General features: G+C 38.1%; 2 protein-coding genes and 1 long non-coding RNA gene across 9 annotated transcripts; 1 reads left to right on the plus strand and 2 right to left on the minus strand.

Annotated features, from left to right (window-relative positions):
• Positions 1-79: 79 nt before the first annotated feature.
• LOC135645391 (KH domain-containing protein At1g09660/At1g09670-like) lies at positions 80-8,879 on the minus strand. The gene is made up of 7 exons (XM_065163722.1): positions 8,592-8,879; positions 7,662-7,747; positions 6,901-7,046; positions 4,224-4,358; positions 4,026-4,142; positions 687-830; positions 80-591 (listed from the first exon to the last, which is right to left on the minus strand). Exons 1-7 carry the CDS (start codon positions 8,702-8,704, stop codon positions 445-447), a joined length of 888 nt encoding a protein of 295 aa, XP_065019794.1. The 5' UTR covers positions 8,705-8,879; the 3' UTR covers positions 80-444.
• Positions 8,880-9,015: 136 nt separating this feature from the next.
• On the plus strand, positions 9,016-13,611 carry LOC135645394 (uncharacterized). 4 transcript variants are annotated; one of them, XR_010498773.1, is made up of 4 exons: positions 9,016-9,709; positions 9,804-11,185; positions 12,326-12,394; positions 13,198-13,611. It is a non-coding gene; the product is annotated as an uncharacterized LOC135645394 (long non-coding RNA). The 4 variants fall into 4 exon arrangements; XR_010498772.1 differs by lacking the exon at positions 13,198-13,611 and having other exon boundaries at positions 9,804-9,969; positions 10,202-11,185; positions 12,326-12,603; XR_010498771.1 differs by lacking the exon at positions 13,198-13,611 and having other exon boundaries at positions 9,804-9,947; positions 10,202-11,185; positions 12,326-12,603.
• On the minus strand, positions 13,022-16,610 carry LOC103995706 (glycosyltransferase BC10). 4 transcript variants are annotated; one of them, XR_010498769.1, is made up of 5 exons: positions 16,351-16,610; positions 15,411-15,961; positions 14,102-14,744; positions 13,923-14,002; positions 13,022-13,640 (listed from the first exon to the last, which is right to left on the minus strand). XR_010498769.1 is itself a non-coding variant. In XM_009416365.3 (4 exons), exons 2-3 carry the CDS (start codon positions 15,927-15,929, stop codon positions 14,103-14,105), a joined length of 1,161 nt encoding a protein of 386 aa, XP_009414640.1. In that variant the 5' UTR covers positions 15,930-15,961; positions 16,351-16,610; the 3' UTR covers positions 13,022-13,640; positions 14,057-14,102. The 4 variants fall into 4 exon arrangements, 2 of the variants coding, with proteins under 2 accessions (XP_009414640.1, XP_065019793.1); XR_672531.3 differs by having other exon boundaries at positions 13,923-14,744; XM_009416365.3 differs by lacking the exon at positions 13,923-14,002 and having other exon boundaries at positions 14,057-14,744.
• Between the last annotated feature and the right edge of the window lie 1,166 nt (positions 16,611-17,776).

The following is a 17,776-nucleotide window of genomic DNA, read 5'->3' on the forward strand; positions in this document are numbered from 1 at the left end:
TCCATGTGCTCAACAATGTCATATCATATGCTATGATCTAAAAATGCAACCTAAAAATGAAAATGGATCCAAACTTAGGTACAAGAAACAACTGAATCATTCAATTACATCAACTGCCAAGAATCCATCAGTACAAGGTTACATACTAACAATAACACATCAATTTCTACGGCAAAATCACACTATAAGTCATCGATGGTAAGTTTACCATTCAAGGGTAAAGGGAGAAAAAAGAATAAATAATCAAACAGATTCAGAGTACATCGATAAACAACTAACGAGGAACCTTCACACGATATGTTTGTATCAAAAGGATATAACCAAGCTGAGCCTTAGGGTGGGTGTCTGGCCTTTTTCGATGATCGCAACAAGAATGATTAGTAGACCATGAATATTGGCAATGAGACCATGAGTTGAGATTGGATTAAGCACCAGAATCTTGAGTCATCGACCTGTTTTTGCCCGTTTCATACCCGTGCTGTTGAATGGGGATAGGCTCGGGCTCAACTGAGGGCTCTCTTCCCGCAAAGTGCCGTTCAGAATGGCTAATTCCCTTAGCTGTTGCTTCTTGTAGTAGTCCACGGATTCGTCCTGAGGCATTATATGTTAAATATAACTAACCAACATTACAAACAATTGATTGCAACGGAATTTTGCATGCACAACACAAAGGTTTTGATTTGTACCACTGGCTTTAAAAGATCTTCCAATATTGCCACAGCTTGATTTAAACGAGCATCGATGATGTCTGCTGTAAACTCTGCCTCGACCAGGACATGTAATGGCTCATTCAGGTGCTCGTATCCGGGTTTATCTCTTAGTTTGTCTTCCTACAGAAAATTCAAGATTTTGGAATCAACAGATAAGGATATATTGCCCAGCTTAGAATAAATATCCATTACAACTTCTGGAAGTGATGCTTCGAATAAAAGTTATTTTGATGTACAAGATTAATGCCAATCGAAAAGAATCTGGCACAAGAGTCCTGATATAATGTAAGAGCATCCAAAAACAAACCATTTTTTCAGAAATTTCATGCATTGCATGCATCATGCACCAGTATACATGGCAACCATAAAGAACAACTAAAATTCTACTCCAGGTAAATCTGAAGAAAGGAAGACAAGACCATACGTCATCGTCTGTAGAAGACTTGGTTTCCTCAGACGGTCATAAAGTCACTGGTTACATCAGAAAATATCAGTAGAATAGAAGGAAAAGACAATCTTAGACCTCCATTAGTATGGAAAGTGGCATCAGGAGCTCATGACTACAGAACTCTGGAAACGAAACAAATGATTCATAAGTTGCAACAGATTAGAGTGACAGACAGATAACCATGATGCTAAAGTAACCATGAGAAAATATCCATGTATTTCTATTCCTCAAAGTCTCACCATTTTATATATTGCACAAAGAAAAGATATCTCCTAACTGTAGCTTACCCTTAAATGGTCACTGAGAACTTCCAACATGACCATAGGTTGGCAAGGACAGCCAGAGATAACTATTAAATAACAAGGTTTTCCTTTGTATGTACAAAATTTATGCGAATATGCATCTGTTTGGTGCAATAAGTGTTCATGGTTATGCCATTAATCTTTGTGTTCCAAGATGGTCTATAGATATCCAAGAAGAAAGACATAGTCAGTTACGGAACTAAATAGTATTTATACTAGATGATGGTAGGTTATGTGATGACAGGACATAAAAATTGGCTACACCAATAAAGCAGTATCTTCACACATAAATCATTCAAACCTAGAGTTGTTAGTTCAGAATCTTCAGATCCTAACCAAATCCCAAGCAACTAAAAAATTGCTAGATTTGGTTAAACACAGTCTCCTGAAGCCTCCATGTAACTGAGGAATGAAGCTCTTGCAGAGCTTTAAAGATAACAACAATATAGCTAAATGTGATGCATGATATAAAACAGGGTATACAGTTTCGAATGATACCGCCCGGTATGGGCGGTACGTACCGGTCCGACAGCTTACAGGTACGCGGACCGCCTGTTACCGGGCGGAACACTTAAAAGCGCCCCGTATCGGGCGATACGGGGTTATATCGGGTGGTAACGGTCGAAATTGCGACCGTTACCACCCGGCACAACCCTGTAACGATCGAAATCGACCGTTACAGCTTGGTAACAGTGCTCCAACGGTCAAATTGACTGTTGAAGCCCTTTCTCATATGTTTTTAAGCCCTTCTTCTCCTCTATTTCACTCTATTTTACGGAGAATCATACGGGCAACAACAGTATGGTGATAGTTGGTCATCATTCTCTGAGCAATAGTATGATACGGAGCAGCAGATCAGTAGCGAAAGTAGAAGCTCTGACATTCACCAATATATGCCTCAGGAGCTGCCTCAGACAAATGTGATTCATGACGATCAGCCTACGATCATCACCGCATTGATACATCAATGACATACGATGTATCAATACACTATGTCGTGGGATCAATTTCATGATTGAGTCCAACAAACATATCATATTAATATGCAGATGTATAGGATTGAGGACCCCGATCCATCACCCGTGGAGGTCCGTCGTTCGTTTTGATGGTAGAATCAACAATCAGGTATATCTGCATATATGATTATTTAATTCATTTGAATTTTAGAGTTCATATTATAATAAAATAGTCTAACAATTCAAATGAGTTTTCTATAGATATTTCAATATTTACATAAGAACAATTCGTAATGGACTGAAATATGAACTTTGTACATGACTATTCCTCAAAGCCCGAAAAAGATATGTGATGCTATTCTTACCTAATTTATATTGATTTTGCTAAATTTATGCTATTACTATATTTATTTCTAACTTAAAAATCCTATCGTAACTTTTTTTTTATTTTCAGGTATTTTTTGGAAGGTTTTACTCCTAAATTAGATGTACCGCTCGATACATCTTGGCATACCGCTCAATATATGGTACCATACCGTGCCGAGCCAATCTCGAAACACCGGTATGGTAGGGTATTTCAATCCTTGATATAAAATAAAGAATAGTATTCGGTGAAACTTTTAGATGGCTGGACTTTTGATTGCAAGAGAGATCAGAACCATTAGGAAGAAATTATGTAATTTTTTGCTGTTTAATGAAACACAGAGGACCAGGAATAGGTACCATGATTATCACTTGTAATAGAGACTCCAACAAAAGCTGGAGTAATGTAAAATCCAATGCAGCATAGACTGAAGAAAAAATAACAACAAGAAGTCACTTGCACCAGAACAATAGAACAGGCTAAGTTTGGTATGTGCTTGGAAGATTACAACTAAAGAAGAACACAGATCTGCAATGCCAAAGGACAAAATATTTAGAAATACCACGAAAGTGGATGGCTTTAGAATTTTTTATGGTCGCCCAATGAAAGGGAGGTGGAAAGGCAATGAGAAATGGACAAAACATCATTGGGAAGTTCAAGAAGATCTGTATGTCGTAAAATGAATATGATGACTTTGTTCAGGGTCCAACGGAAACAGCAGAGAGCAAACTTTGCCTATTACATAGTCCAACTACCCTACTTTGATATTTTCTCTAGCGGCATACTTTACTGCTTCCTCAAAAGGCATAAGTTCGATAAGCGACATAAAATATCAATACTAGATCATGTTTATCCACATTTGTTGACTTGTTCACAATATACAATTGTTCACCAATGATAGATAGCTACAGGAAAAAAAATCATTTTCTGATTGAAACAACCAAGGTATTATATAAAACAGTACATGATACTGTCATAATTAGATAAATATAAAAAGGAGAGATGTCTAGAAAAAATTCATAAGCAAGAGGCCCTTTTTTTCTTTGGCACTGAATTTACAAGAGTCAAAATTTCATCATAATCACTAATCAAGCCATACCCCATTTATAAGCAGTTGGCTGTAGATCACACTTCTAAGTAGAGAAGGTTCAACAGAAGATTAGATGTCATCTATAAGGAAGATTAAAATGTGATATTTATTTGTAAGTTATGGTCTATAATCTAAAAGAGCACTTGGTGCCCTACCTTCACAGAATCCTTCACTGAACCCCGTCCCCGTATGTAAACTCTGCACTGAGTTGTAGCTTCAACTCTTTTCAAGGAGTTTCCTCTAGGTCCCAATAAACGGCCAACAAAATTAAACTAAGTAAAAAAAATGCAAACAGATTAGTCCAAATCCATGTTCCAAATATTAAACTGAAAACGTCGATACAGTTTACATACATTTGGATACTTGTCAACGGGAACATCTAGCCTTATGACTTTCTTCACGATGGGGCTGGTACTGACTCCAGGAATTCCATTCCAACCTGCAGTTGACGTTTGAATGGCCCCCATTCTGTGGAAGTATCCATTTTCCTGCATACAAAAGTTGCATTAACATAATCTATTAGTAAATATTTAAATATCATTTAAATAACAACCCCAGATAATAATAAAACAATCTTATAAAATTACATTCTAGTAACAGAAACATTCTACTTAGCTTTCCTCAGAATTAATTGGTAAAAATAGGTTGATGTATTCCAACAGTGACAGAAAGTCAAATTTATTTCCTCACTTACTGATTCATAGTGCATCATAAATGCTGTTATTGATGGATACATTTTGACTAAGCAAAAATCATGGAATCAGATTTTTGGGGAAGTATGCGTCTCAACAGCTCATCTTAATAATAAGAAGGATAAAAAATACAATGTATATATGTATAAATATATAATCCCATCAGGTTGACAAAAACCCTTGAAAATGTGATCGTTGAACAACTTAACACATGAGGTGTCATATTCTAACGAATGTCCAAATGAGGATATCTGTGATCACTTCTAAACCAACCACTTGCCTTTTCTCTTCTAATCAGCCTATTTTGGGCTGGTGATATGTTAGTAAAGGAAGTTTTTAGCTTACAGGAGGCAAGGGTTAAAACTTGTGGAAATTATTCTTTATAACTAATTCAGTTGGTTCGGAGGATTAGATCAAAATTGATCTGACCAAGATTTTTTTTTTTTTGAAGTAAAGAGATGCATTAATTCAAAATGTTACCATACAAAATATTAGAGGCGGGTCACCTCTCCAAAAAAAAGAACTAATCTGTCTACCAAAATTGGCTAAATTGTGAGCCAAAGAGTTGTTACTCCTGCTGATGTGTCCAACCAAGATCTTGAGGAGGGAGAGAATAATGTCTCAAGATTCAAAGAGTAGAAAAGTATCAATCTTGGGTGGACCCAAGGGTGGATATCCACTAAATGTAATGAAGCTTAAAAAGCTGGAATTTACCTGAAATTATCATAATCAATAAACGAGATACAAAAACACTGCCAAGATACACCATTAGCAGTGCTACTTGGAATTCTATTAGAATGACAAAATTATATTAGATACATTTCATGAGTCAGATACACGCCATGAAATGGACATGCATCACACTCTGTGCGCGAGTTGGATTCAAAAATATGTCTAACTACTATGACAACGGTAGAAGCAAGGATTGATGAGTACGAGATCCAGCTTTTGTGTGACAATTAATGGGTTCATAGACAGATAAAAGGACCTCACAAATGTTAAGCTGAATCTACTTTATTCATTTCTCCTTCTAACTTGCTACTAAGTCACACTAATCGTTCTGCAGTATTACTACGGGGAATAATCCTTTTCTTCTTTCACTCCTTAATTTGAGATTCTTTTTCTGAATTCCAAGAACTACTGGATCCAACTTCATGGAATGATAAAATCCATATACACAATTCAAGCATTAAACAAAAAATATTTGCTAAAATCTATCATAAGAAAGAGAAGAAATTAGTTATAATAGGTTAGAAACTCTAACAATTCTGTTTCCTAGTAATCATAATATTATTTATTGCACTTATAACAAACTTTCACTCTGAACTAAACAGGTATATTGATTTAAATCTGGCATCACAAAACACTACCTTATCATAGTCACAAAATCTACCACTACTCTTTAGGATAGAAAGCTCAACAATCATTCTGAAATCTTAACACATATTCCTACCCGAGTTTAATTATCTAGAGAATATTATTAGAAAATACAAAAATAACTCAAAAAATTATGATGATTATCTGATTGATGAAGATATGGATACAATCTTGCCACTGATCCCAAAGGTTTCAGCATTCCTCAGATCTCTAAATCTCTTACAGGCTGCTTTCATGTAAGAATTTATGTAGCCAAAATCTTGTCTATTGGTTGCTACTTAAATCAGCTCCTGAATCATCTAAGACTTTCTAGTTGACTTTCTAATGCTCCCCATACCAGGTCATGTAACCCAGTGCACGAGGCTCCAGCTAATGCAAGGAGGATCAATGTACGCAGCCTTACTTTTAAATATTTAAAAAGACTATTAATAATATTTACCAGGTCATGTAAAGTATTTAATAATATTTTAGATGACCATAAAACTAATGTTAGTTTTAAACTATTAGTTATTTATTTACCTAATTTGCATAGTATAGAAAAACCACATAAAGAAAAGACAGACTAAACATCAGGTTCTGGTAATCGATAAAACCATCCTACATAGAGTTTAGATGCTTAAATAACCACATAAACACAAACAAATCCAACTTTAAGTATCAGGTATTACACAAAATCATCTTCTATGAAGGCTAGATGCTTAAATATATATTTACATAAAATTTCCCCAACAATACTGCCCCTCATCCCAGGAACCCAACAAACAAGTAGAAGTAATGACCTTAAATATAGTTCCTAAATCAGAACTCACAAAATGATGAATTTAAGAACAAAGGAAGAAAACAAAAAGCGTAAAGGCTCCATGTCATGCTAGATAAACTAATAATGAGGGTTGCATTATGGAATTTGAGACTTAAATGCTAAATCAAAACAATGCTTTATAGAAAGGTAAAGTGGTGTCACCTCAGCCTGCATGCCCGACCAACCCTCCAGATCCATTGGTCCACCATTTGATGGGTGTCCAGCTAATCTTAATGGAGAGCTATGCTCAATTCTCTCAGGATCGACAAATGCTTGGTTAGGTGCTAAACCAGAAGCCCTCATAATTTCTGCAACATCAATAGTAACTCATGCATCAAGGTCAAAGACATTCTGGAAGTAACACTCTTAATCATGTAGCACATGAAGAAGATAGCTTGAACTATATTGAAACTTATTTACCAGCACAAGTTCATCTAAGATCAAATGAGGAAACCAGAAAATAAGGGTTAGGGGTTTATGCACAAGTTCAACACAGCAAGTCCCCCAATTTCAGTAATCAGAGAACAAGACCACATCCGATCATCATTAGAAGCATCAAGTACCAAATCATTGTCCACTATTAAAACTTGAATACTCTATTTTGTCTAAATTAAGGTCTCAACAAGATTCAAGAGCTGATGCAAATCAGTATACCCAATCATTCCAAAAACAAGATACATTGAACATTGGTAAAGACAGTGCAGTTATGAAGCCAAATTATTAAATAAAAAGGCTGCATGTTACTTAAATGCCCAAAGCAAATTATGCAAAAATGTCATAGTCACTTACAGTTGCAACATCAAATAATTTCATAAATTATATGATCAGCTTATTAAGAAAAATCAGAGGAAACACTTACCAAACCACAATATGTCAACCCGATTAATGGATATAATAAACAGCAGAGTCATGTGATAACATACCTTGGCTTAAAAGCCTGTTGCAAAATGGAAGTACTTGCATGAATGGCCCCAATTTCTGCCTCTCAGCCAATAATTCGGCCAAATATCTGCAGAAACAACAATTATTCTCTTATTATAGTAAGCATTGGAAAGGTCAAATAGCAAATCACATCTGAACCAGTAGAGGATGTTACAAATTTGAAGTTGACACATTGGTTTAGGATATATGCAGAGTAAAAGCTTAGTTTGTGAAACATGGAACCACAAGAACCATGTTTAACTACTTGGTTCATCTACTAAACATTTTCTTTCAATTGAATCACGATCAAGAGAACTTGTGTTCTAGTAGTTGCCAACTTGCCATCAGTACTAACTGATACATACAATTTGATAGTTGTACATAGCGGCCGCAAGTAAAGTAGACAACGATTAGTATTCAACGAGAACTACCATTGAAGGATGGCCAGGATTGGGCCTTGAATTCACTCAATATCATGCAGGACAAAAGAATTATGTTTGACAATCATACAGTGCGCAAACATGGAATTGCAAGACACTGCAAATCCTGAAGCAAACCTGTTTTCCGCCTCGAGTAGATGATTCGTCACATACATGTAAAGGCCATACAAGTTCAAGTAAAGAAGATCTGTTCTGCAGCGAGTTCTCGGCTGAGCACTCGAGCAAACGAGATCGCCAAAAGCCCCAACTCAGAAAGAAAATTAAAGGTAAAGAAAAAAAAGATCCATCAATTACATCTAAGTCCAGTTAAAAGAAGGAAGATTATGTGCCGAAGTTAGCAACACCCAATTCCATAGCAAGATCCAGGTCAACCAACCAAGAGTCAACTCATGAACAGCACTCCACAGATCCCCAGCTGAATCAAGAACCACAGGACCACCCCCCACATGACACTAGTCAAACGGAACGCAGCAGGGAGGAGGAGTTGCTGACCTCTCTCTATCGGAAGACGCAGGAGACCTGATGGAGTGGTGGGGGGAAGGCGATGAGTGCACACCGGAAGGAGAGTACTGGAAGTAAGCAGGAGATGGTATTCTCTCATCCATAGTCGACTCCCCGAGCTTCCACCCGCACAACCAAGATCGAGGGGGGTGGCAATCAGGAGAAGAACGACAGGCTGGGCGGGGTTGGCAGACGGTAGGCTGCTGCTCTTCTCTCCCTCCCCGGGCTTACAGCGAGAGACAGAGGGCAGATGATGAGAGAGAGAGAGAGAGAGAGAGAGGCCCAAAAGAGGGCCTCGGATTCCTTGTCTTGCAGTATATATACCACTTGGAATGATTGAGAGGCTTCCTGCACCCCCTTTTTTACAGATCTCTGTGTCAGATACGCTGTCGGCGTTCGCAGCTCTCTCAGCTGCTGTGCTGGCTGTGCGTGGAACCACACGAGGGTTCTCCTCTGCATCACAGCCGTCCATCTGAGGCTTCTCTCATGATGGTGAGCCGTTGACTGGATATTTCGGAGGTCAACAATTTATTTGCTTCCAAAATGGTAATGATGTGCCCAATTTATTATTGGCCATTAATCGTAATTAAAGATAATATTTTTTTGGTAAAATGGCTCAGCCATTAATATCGGAGGAACAGTTTCGTAAAAGGAAATCGAACTGATCAACTCCAATCATTCACCTTCACACATCATCTCATTCTGCGCACATCGCGAGGAATTTTAGATGCTTTGTAAAGGTGGAAGATTCGTGTGATCGAGTGTGAATTTTTAGTATATGAAGATGGAGGATGCAGAATCCCCAATTGTCGAGCAGATTCCACACCTGCAAGCACGAGAGAGGGAGTAAGGATGAGATGCGACGACAACGATATCAAAGCTTTCTGGCCTTCTCATCGGAAGAAGACGGTCACAAAGCAAACACTAGGATCCACATGATGCATCAGAAGGAGAGAAACACCTTGTGCTGATGAGCCCAAAGGCCCTTGACTTATGCATTCAAAGCGCTTGATATATTGCCCCACATAGCTCAAAGAGAGGAACAGCACCAACACCTCGGAGCTAGCCAAAACCACGGCTTGCAACAAGGTGCAGCTGAAGAGGATAGGGTACCCAGTCCAACTGACGAACCTGCTCAAGAAAACCAAGGAATCGTTAGTGTTGTGTGATGCTGATATCGGCGTCGTCATCTTCTCAATGCAGGGTCAAATCTATGAACTAGCCACATCCGGGCACTTAATCTATTCAGAACATTGATGACATGTTTCACAATCATTCAAGGACAATGGAAGGTTTGATTGGGAGGTACAAGGTGGTGTACTTGAGAAGTTCATCCAACTGCAGGTGGTGAGACAAACTGACTCTTTGGGTAATTGATAGCATGTTAAATATGATTTATAGACAATGATTCAATTGTGTCATAAACAGCAAGGCTCTTTGAAATACATAAGCTATATGTTCCATCTTCATCCATTAGCAACATAGATAGCAGATATCTTTTGCTTCTTATGACTGTCTGTCATCACAAAGAGAGAACCATAGAACTGCTTTGAGGTTATGGCTTCAGTTCTAATGGTTTGACTTTGTCTTCATTTCACCAGGAACCTCAATTACAAGAGTGACAAGGTAATTACAAAGTCAGATGCATCGGTGCACATCATATACAGGTACATTTCTATGTTGTTATTTATAAATATACTTGTATTGCTATACAAATCTAGAACACATCCGAAAAGGCTGTGATCATTTGCAAATAATTCTTTTTTACTATTCTCTAAAAGAAAGGATATACAAATTAATGTCTTGGAATCATTAACTACATTTTCTATCTTTTTTCAGAACTGTGTTCCTATCTAATTTATTATACTGACAGTCCAGGTAATTATCATTACCCACAAATTCAGTTTCTGCATTGAGAGTATTCAATTAGTTTGATAAGTTCACCATGCATTAGCTTGAGTTTTTCTTTTCTTTTCCCTTTGAACTGTCATACAGAAATCATCAAGGTTCATTTTGCGCAATTGAATAGAACAATATTTATTTCGTATGTGTGTCAAAATAAGAACTGCATTATTAATATTCTCTTTTACGAGTATTTTGAGTTGTGCAGCTTGTCAGCCAAGTTCTTGTTTCTTATAAAAAGGATTATTTCTTTTTTTGCTCAAGGACAATCAATGTATTATTCATACAGGCACATATAATGCAGTTCATGGTTAACAGAAGAGTGACAGCTAGATTTCCATTTAATGAAACAGAGTTTGGTCTCCCTATACTTGTAGTGTTTGATGATGAGTCCCTACAGAATTATTATCTTCATCTGAATGTTGTATTTCTTTTCTTCTTTATGCATGCTTCCAATACATATTTCTGATTTTTTTTTTTGCCTCTCAAAGAAGCTATCTGTAAGCATATCAATTAATCTAAAAATATGTACATAGTCGCCATGACATTTTGCATCTATAATTGAAAGATATGTTTTATGACAGATACATTGGAGGGGAACTGCTGAATGTATGAAACCAGATGAAATGCATATATCTTGGAAAGGCATCTCAACATGAATGTGTCATATCCATGATGCAAAGGTTAGAAGAATCACCTATTTCTTAGTAAAATTTTAATCATACTTACCAAGCATAAAATTGAATCTGTCTTCATTGAAAAAAATGCAAATCATGTTTCAACAGGTCCAGTCCATGAAGATTAAGGTAGCAACTTCTGTAATAGCTTTAGTTTAAGACTTCAGTAATAATCTGTCCAATCGACATAAACCTCAACTTTACCACTAATTAACCTCATATTTTGAGGACATGCGTTACATGTCATCTTGAATAAGCTAGCCTTCAAATCTATCCTTTCAATAATTTGCTTATAGATAGGATCAGAAGATCGTAGAAATTTTGACCTTTGGCTCTGCATTGCTAATTTGTTATGCAGAAAGTGATACAACAATGAATCTTTAGCATGAAAAAGTGACAACAATGTAAATGCATGTATTGTTTAATGTGCAGATACTGGGGGAACAAGGACTCTGTTATGCAACTCTCATGACAACTAACATTCCACATCCACCAAATATACAAAATGAGTATTAGGGCAGAGGGAATTGAAGGGCCTGCAATGGGTTTTCCTACTTAAAAAAAACTACTAGGATTGGGTGACTTTGTAGGATTGAGTTTGTCTATGTTATAGTCTTCAAGCAACCATGTATTAGCTACTCTACACATGAATCACTCATCTAAATGCTTCTGTGTTATTACAAATATACAAATGAATATTAGGGCAGAGGGAATTGAAGGGCCTGCAATGGGTTTTCCTACTTAAAAAAACTACTAGGATTGGGTGACTTGTTAGGATTGAGTTTGTCTATGTTATAGTCTTCAAGCAACCATGTATTAGCTACTCTACACATGAATCACTCATCTAAATGCTTCTGTGTTATTCCAAATATACAAATGAGTATTAGGGCAGAGGGAATTGAAGGGCCTGCAATGGGTTTTCCTACTTAAAAACTACTAGGATTGGGTGACTTTGTAGGAATGAGTTTGTCTATGTTATAGTCTTCAAGCAACTATGTATTAGCTACTCTACACTTGAATCACTCATCTAAATGCTTCTGCGTTATTCCAAATGCTTGAATGTCCGGCAAACTGTGTTCTAAGCTTCTACTATTTCAGTATTCTGTGCTGTCTTCTCTACTCTGATGGATTGATGTCTTGATCCAGGTCACTTTGGAAAAGATTTGATTTGTCATAGTTGCATGTCTTCCCTACTCTTCATCTCACAACTTGTGGGTGAGTATTTGGTTGCTCTAGTATACTGTGTAAAGAAATGATACTTCTGTTAGGATATATGAGATGGTTTAATTGCTCATAACCTATCAGCTTAAAGCTTGCCATTTTTTCTTTTCTGAATTTTACATATTTGTATTTTCTCTAAAGAATGTATAGAGTAGAATCTACATCATGTGTACACAGACCAAACCATGCAAAATTTGATGTTATTTGCTGTCCTTTGATGAGCTACAGTTGGTATGGCTTCCTGAAAATTCTCATCTTTGATTCTTTCTATGATGGTGCCTTCTTTGGCAGGATTCCTTCTGATCCTTAGATCCTCCACATCTCACTTTCATCATTCAATATAATTTTGTTAATTATTACTAAATATGATCCTCAGTAGCCAATTTGAGTTTAAAATTATAAAAAATTCTAAGTATCTGTATTACTCCGCTTCTTTTTCTCCTTTGTTTCGTCATACTAAACCTTTTTTCTAATTTCCTTTTCTTTCTCCTTTGCTTCGTCGTACTAAACCTTTTTTCTTCTTTTTTTTCTAAATTCCTTTCATAAAATGTTTCCATCTTCGTATAATATATAAGACTGTATATTGATTTTTTTTCACATTTATGACATGAAAGTAAGATGTATACTTCCATTCTAGTGATGATTCCAAAAGAAGCCTCAATCCAAAGTTTATACTACAAAAATGTTGTCTTGCTTTTTCTCGGTCCATTGCTTGACCCTGCAACACAACATTCACACTTCTGCTTTATTCACCTGTACAAAATTGTAATGAAAAATCACAACGTTGACTTTTCCAGGTTAATATTATCCTACACTCTGTTTTCCGGTTCATCTTTAAGCAAGGCCATCTTTAGTCAACCTCATCATGACTTCTGGCAACTGAGCTGGTCCATGTGGATTTCCTTGAAGTCGTTGGCAAAGGCAGACCTCTTTCTTCATGTTCCATCAAGAAATCTTGTTGACAGAGTAAGCTTACAAGCCAATAAGGAATAAAAGAACAAGGAATGATAAAAGGGTTGACTGATTAGAGATAAAGATAAAGAACAACAAAGGGCTATATACAAAAAGATTCCATAAGCAGATTTGTATACACAAGTATCGCCTATCGATGAAGTCAAACTGCCCCTGATCAACTTGAAGAGTGTTGCAACTGTTTCAGTAGGCATATGAACATATGCTTTCAGCATCTTCAATAGATACCTTTGCATAGAGACTATCATCCAATCCATTTCAAGAAGGCCTGTCAACATAAAGAACATATCACCTTCTAGCTAATCACATTACATGTTTCAATGTATGATAGAAATTTTTTTTCCAAAAGCTAGAGAGATCAACTGAAGCAAATTCCTTTCAAACCTCAGCTTCGAAATAAACTTTTGAATGTACAAGGTAGCAAGATTTAAACCATTATTGTTTAAACCATTAACAAGATTTAATAGTTAAAATGCACTCCCATTAACCTATTGTAGACACCCTCTGAAGGAGGATGTTGAAAAAGAAACTTAAGATGCATAGGTGGCACCTTTTTCATTGTTAGTGTCCAACTTGGACAGCTGGGACAAGATTTCAACTTCAACCATATTTCCAGTATAGCTGCCATATCTAATCCATACATAGAAGGAGCAAAACGTCACGAAGTAACTAAAAAATAATCACCTCTCTGAGCTATTCTGTATGAAGAAAGACAGGTAGAAGAAAGACCTCAGAATCCCATTACTGTTGAAGTGAGGTTGAGTAGAGGATCCAAGGAACTAGGAGCAAACTTCCTGGCAAAGAGGAAACATACAGACGTCGGCCTCGAGTTATACATACATGATGTTCCATTGTTTCTAATGGACTGTATAAAATCAGGTGTAATATTTGGAGCACCATATGTTGCTGGATGGGGCCCTCCCCTTGACCAATCAACCCAGGTGATGGTTCGATTTGCATTTAGGGACCCATGGAACATGTTTAAGAAAGTCGGTATATAGTGCTCATCAGGATAGCATGAAGGCTTGCAGTATTTACTAAAAATGGAGTAGTACTTGTAGTCTGCTACTACATTTACAGCCAATTCGCGGTTGAGTTCAAACCACTCAGATCCTTTTCTCCACTGGTGGAGCTTGATTGTGGGAAACATGTGACGGCTATAACGCCCACGACCTTGTTGTGAATTCTCATCATAGGATTCGACGAAGCTGTGAGCAGAGTTTATGAGGTACTCATAGACAGTAGGGAAATTGTACACAGGAATGCAGCTCTCGGAGAGAAGAATAAAGCGTTCATTGGAGAAATCCAGCAAAGCATTAGCCAAGAGACGCTTCTCTGCATCCACTAGCGTCACTGATCCCCATGAAACCTCCTGTAGGAAGACCATAGAAAAATATATAAGCATGCTATCAACATATGAAGCAAGGAAAACAACACATCAATTTGAAAAATGCTTCTGTTGACTATGCAAAAAATATTGACATCAAGTTGTACTGTTGTTGAGGATCTCTTCCGATTTCATTCCTTTTAATATTTTTAATTTTAAAATTATTATTTAAATAATTAAATATAGGAATTCCATCAATTCATAAACTGATAAAGTAAAGATTCTCAGTTGAGTACAAGCAGATTAAGTTTTTGCAAGTAAAACTTGAATAAGTTCATCATACTATGTCGGAGAACTTTGTATCAGCATTATGGATATCCACAAATGAAAGAATGAGGATCTCACACAAAACCCTTGGGAGTCTATATGTAAACATTTCAAGAATACATGTGCAAGAACCTAGCATGGCACAGTCATCCCCTATCTAATCAGTGGGTCAACCGTAATGTCAGGAATAAAGCATGACAAGGAACTCCGAGAATATTAATGCCTTCAAATTGACCAGCAACCAGCAAGTTCTATTAAGAATATGAAGCTATCATCTCCCAAGTATGCACTAACAGTGGGATGCATCACATCTGCTATCTAAATCATTCACACAAAACAACAATGTACAAGAAGTATAGACAAGAACATAGAATTATGTGTAACCTCGCTGGGGATCTGCCGGCCATAGAAAGCTGAGCTTTCTGGTGCGTTGAGTTTGTAATCTGGGATTGTGTGCACGTAAACTGAATACAGCCCCTCATGGCCTTTGAAGAACCTGTCCCACAGCCTTGCTAATGGCAAGGGCCCCCTGGTCATGAACATAAAAGCCACCTTCGGCACCCTCTCAAATGGATACTCTTTCATCTTAGGTGCCATGGACACCCTCCAGAAGAGCTCTTTGTCTGACATGCTATGCATCAAATGTGCCGGACTCAAGAAACCCTTGAAGCTCAAGCTTGCCTTGTCGCAGTTGGTGGTGTACATTGTCTTCGGAAAGAAGATATCGGTCTGTGAATTGAATGACCTCGTGAAATGCGCGCTTAATGACAAGCCTATGATAATTCCCGCCATGAAAATGACCAGAAACGAGACAAACTTTATCAACCCGATGGACCAGCTGTTTCTTGGGGTCCAAGTGGAGTATTCAGCCTCCTCTTCATCTGGCCTGTTCCTCGGCTTCATCTCTCTTTTCTCAATCACCAATTTCGAATTACCTGCCAGCCAATGATCAAATGAAAAGCCGAAGGAATAGACCAAGAATCCGAACAAAATGACAAGAGGAAACAACGAAACCACCAAACGTAGAAACACCAACTCATTGGAATCATCATCGACCAAACCTATAACTCAATCCCTGAATCCTACGGAAAGTTCCCTAAATCACGAAAAAGATGCAGTCTTGCTAATGATTTCCCGGCCAGAAGCACGAATACAAGCAAAAAGCACAGAGAATGAATCAGAATCCACAATTCGACCTCGGCGCCAAAACTTTCATCCCTACATCAGTCGAAATCCGGAAAAAGGATAAAAACAGTTCCACCGATACCCCACAAAAAGCATCCATCGCGAGAGGCAGGTTGAGATCGAACGTCGAGAAGCTTACCTGGAGAACGATCCAAAAGCCTCCTCCTGGTCCTGTCTCGCTTCGACCACCGGCCCCTCCCTATGCAGCGAATCTAGGGTTGTCCGAAGCCCAGCCCTCGCAACGGACGAATCAATGGCCGAAGAATTGGAAGCGCGTGGAGGAAGGAGGGAAGGTTAAGGGTAAAAAGAACTCATCTCGTTGGCGTCCCCATCGATCGATCGATCGATCGCTCTCAATGTTTCCTCGTCGCGGGCGGCACAGGATAAGCCGAGTCGAACCCGTCGAGAGACGACGCGGGGAAGAGGGAGAGAGAGAGAAGGGTCTTCTATTGGAAGTCGTCGTGGGGCCCAAAGAGAACCGGCTTCGGGTGTTCTAGTGGGCTCGCGTTGTTGGGGTGTGAAAATGACACCGGTAGTTCCTGCGACCTCGCGCCGCACTCACCGAAAGGAAGCTCATTCACCGTCTAACCAATCACGAGCTGCCACGACTTGTGCTTTTAGCTTAGCCGTGTGGGACCTACGAATGGGGTTACTGTGACCGCTGCGTTATTCCGAAGGGACGGCAACTGCTTGCTTTTATGTCGGAGGAGGCGAACGTGAACGGACCCACCCGCTTTTCTGGTGTAACATACATGCCCTCGTTTGGAACAATAAAACGATATTACATGAGTAAAATCACATTTAAATAAAGAAGAAAAAAATGATTTTAGTTTCTATTAATATTTTTATTTAATTGATTGAGGCAATAGTCTCTTGAATTCAACTAACAAAATCTAAAATATGAGTTTTACCTACAACTCGGTTACCATGACATGGCACACAATCTATTTCCAAGGTAGATGTTGTGTATGTCATCATCACTAGAAAGAACAGAAATATGTGTGACATCTCTGGGCCAGCAAATGATGAGGAAATCTTTGGCACAGCCATATACAGAATGAAGATTTCTGAAGCATACACTCCAGCAAATCTTTGACCACTGTATGCCTTTCCTCGTTGCAGACTACTCTTTCTTTTCCAACCAAAGCTTACATGACTTTTGAGACATGACATCCATTCCCAGTTCTCCACCAAATGATCTACCTTCTCAGGAGAGGCATGAAGTCTCATTCCTTGAGAAGGCAATTGCCAAATGAATGCTAATACCAAACTGATAGCAACCCATATGTTAAATGTAGAACTGCAGAGATTGTGGTTGCTGAAATGTCAAATTAAGTGAAATGAACTCTCATATCTGCAAGCTAAGCTTTTATATCTCTTCCACTTCTCGGAAAAGGAGAGGCATGACAGTGTCATGGATTCAGATGTAGTCACATCTCTCAATGAGTTGCATCACTCGGGAGGGAGACAGTGGCTTTCTCGAGAGAAACATTGGTGAAGTCTGCAGTACATGAACAGAATACACAATAAATGCATCATCATGAAATGAAGCACAGTACAACGAC

The sequence above is a fragment of the Musa acuminata genome, chromosome BXJ3-8, assembly GCF_036884655.1.
Source record: "Musa acuminata AAA Group cultivar baxijiao chromosome BXJ3-8, Cavendish_Baxijiao_AAA, whole genome shotgun sequence".
NCBI classification, from domain to species: domain Eukaryota; kingdom Viridiplantae; phylum Streptophyta; class Magnoliopsida; order Zingiberales; family Musaceae; genus Musa; species Musa acuminata.

Coding starts and splice junctions, on each gene's coding strand:
- LOC135645391 (XM_065163722.1), bottom strand. CDS start 8,704: ATGGATGAGAGAATACCATCTCCTGCTTACTTCCAGTACTCTCCTTCC. Junction 7,748..8,591: donor GCGTCTTCCGATAGAGAGAG/GTCAGCAACTCC, acceptor TTGTTTCTGCAG/ATATTTGGCCGAATTATTGG. Junction 4,359..6,900: donor GGTCGGGCATGCAGGCTGAG/GTGACACCACTT, acceptor TTTTGTATGCAG/GAAAATGGATACTTCCACAG.
- LOC103995706 (XM_009416365.3), bottom strand. CDS start 15,929: ATGAAGCCGAGGAACAGGCCAGATGAAGAGGAGGCTGAATACTCCACT. Junction 14,745..15,410: donor GCCGGCAGATCCCCAGCGAG/GTTACACATAAT, acceptor GTCTTCCTACAG/GAGGTTTCATGGGGATCAGT.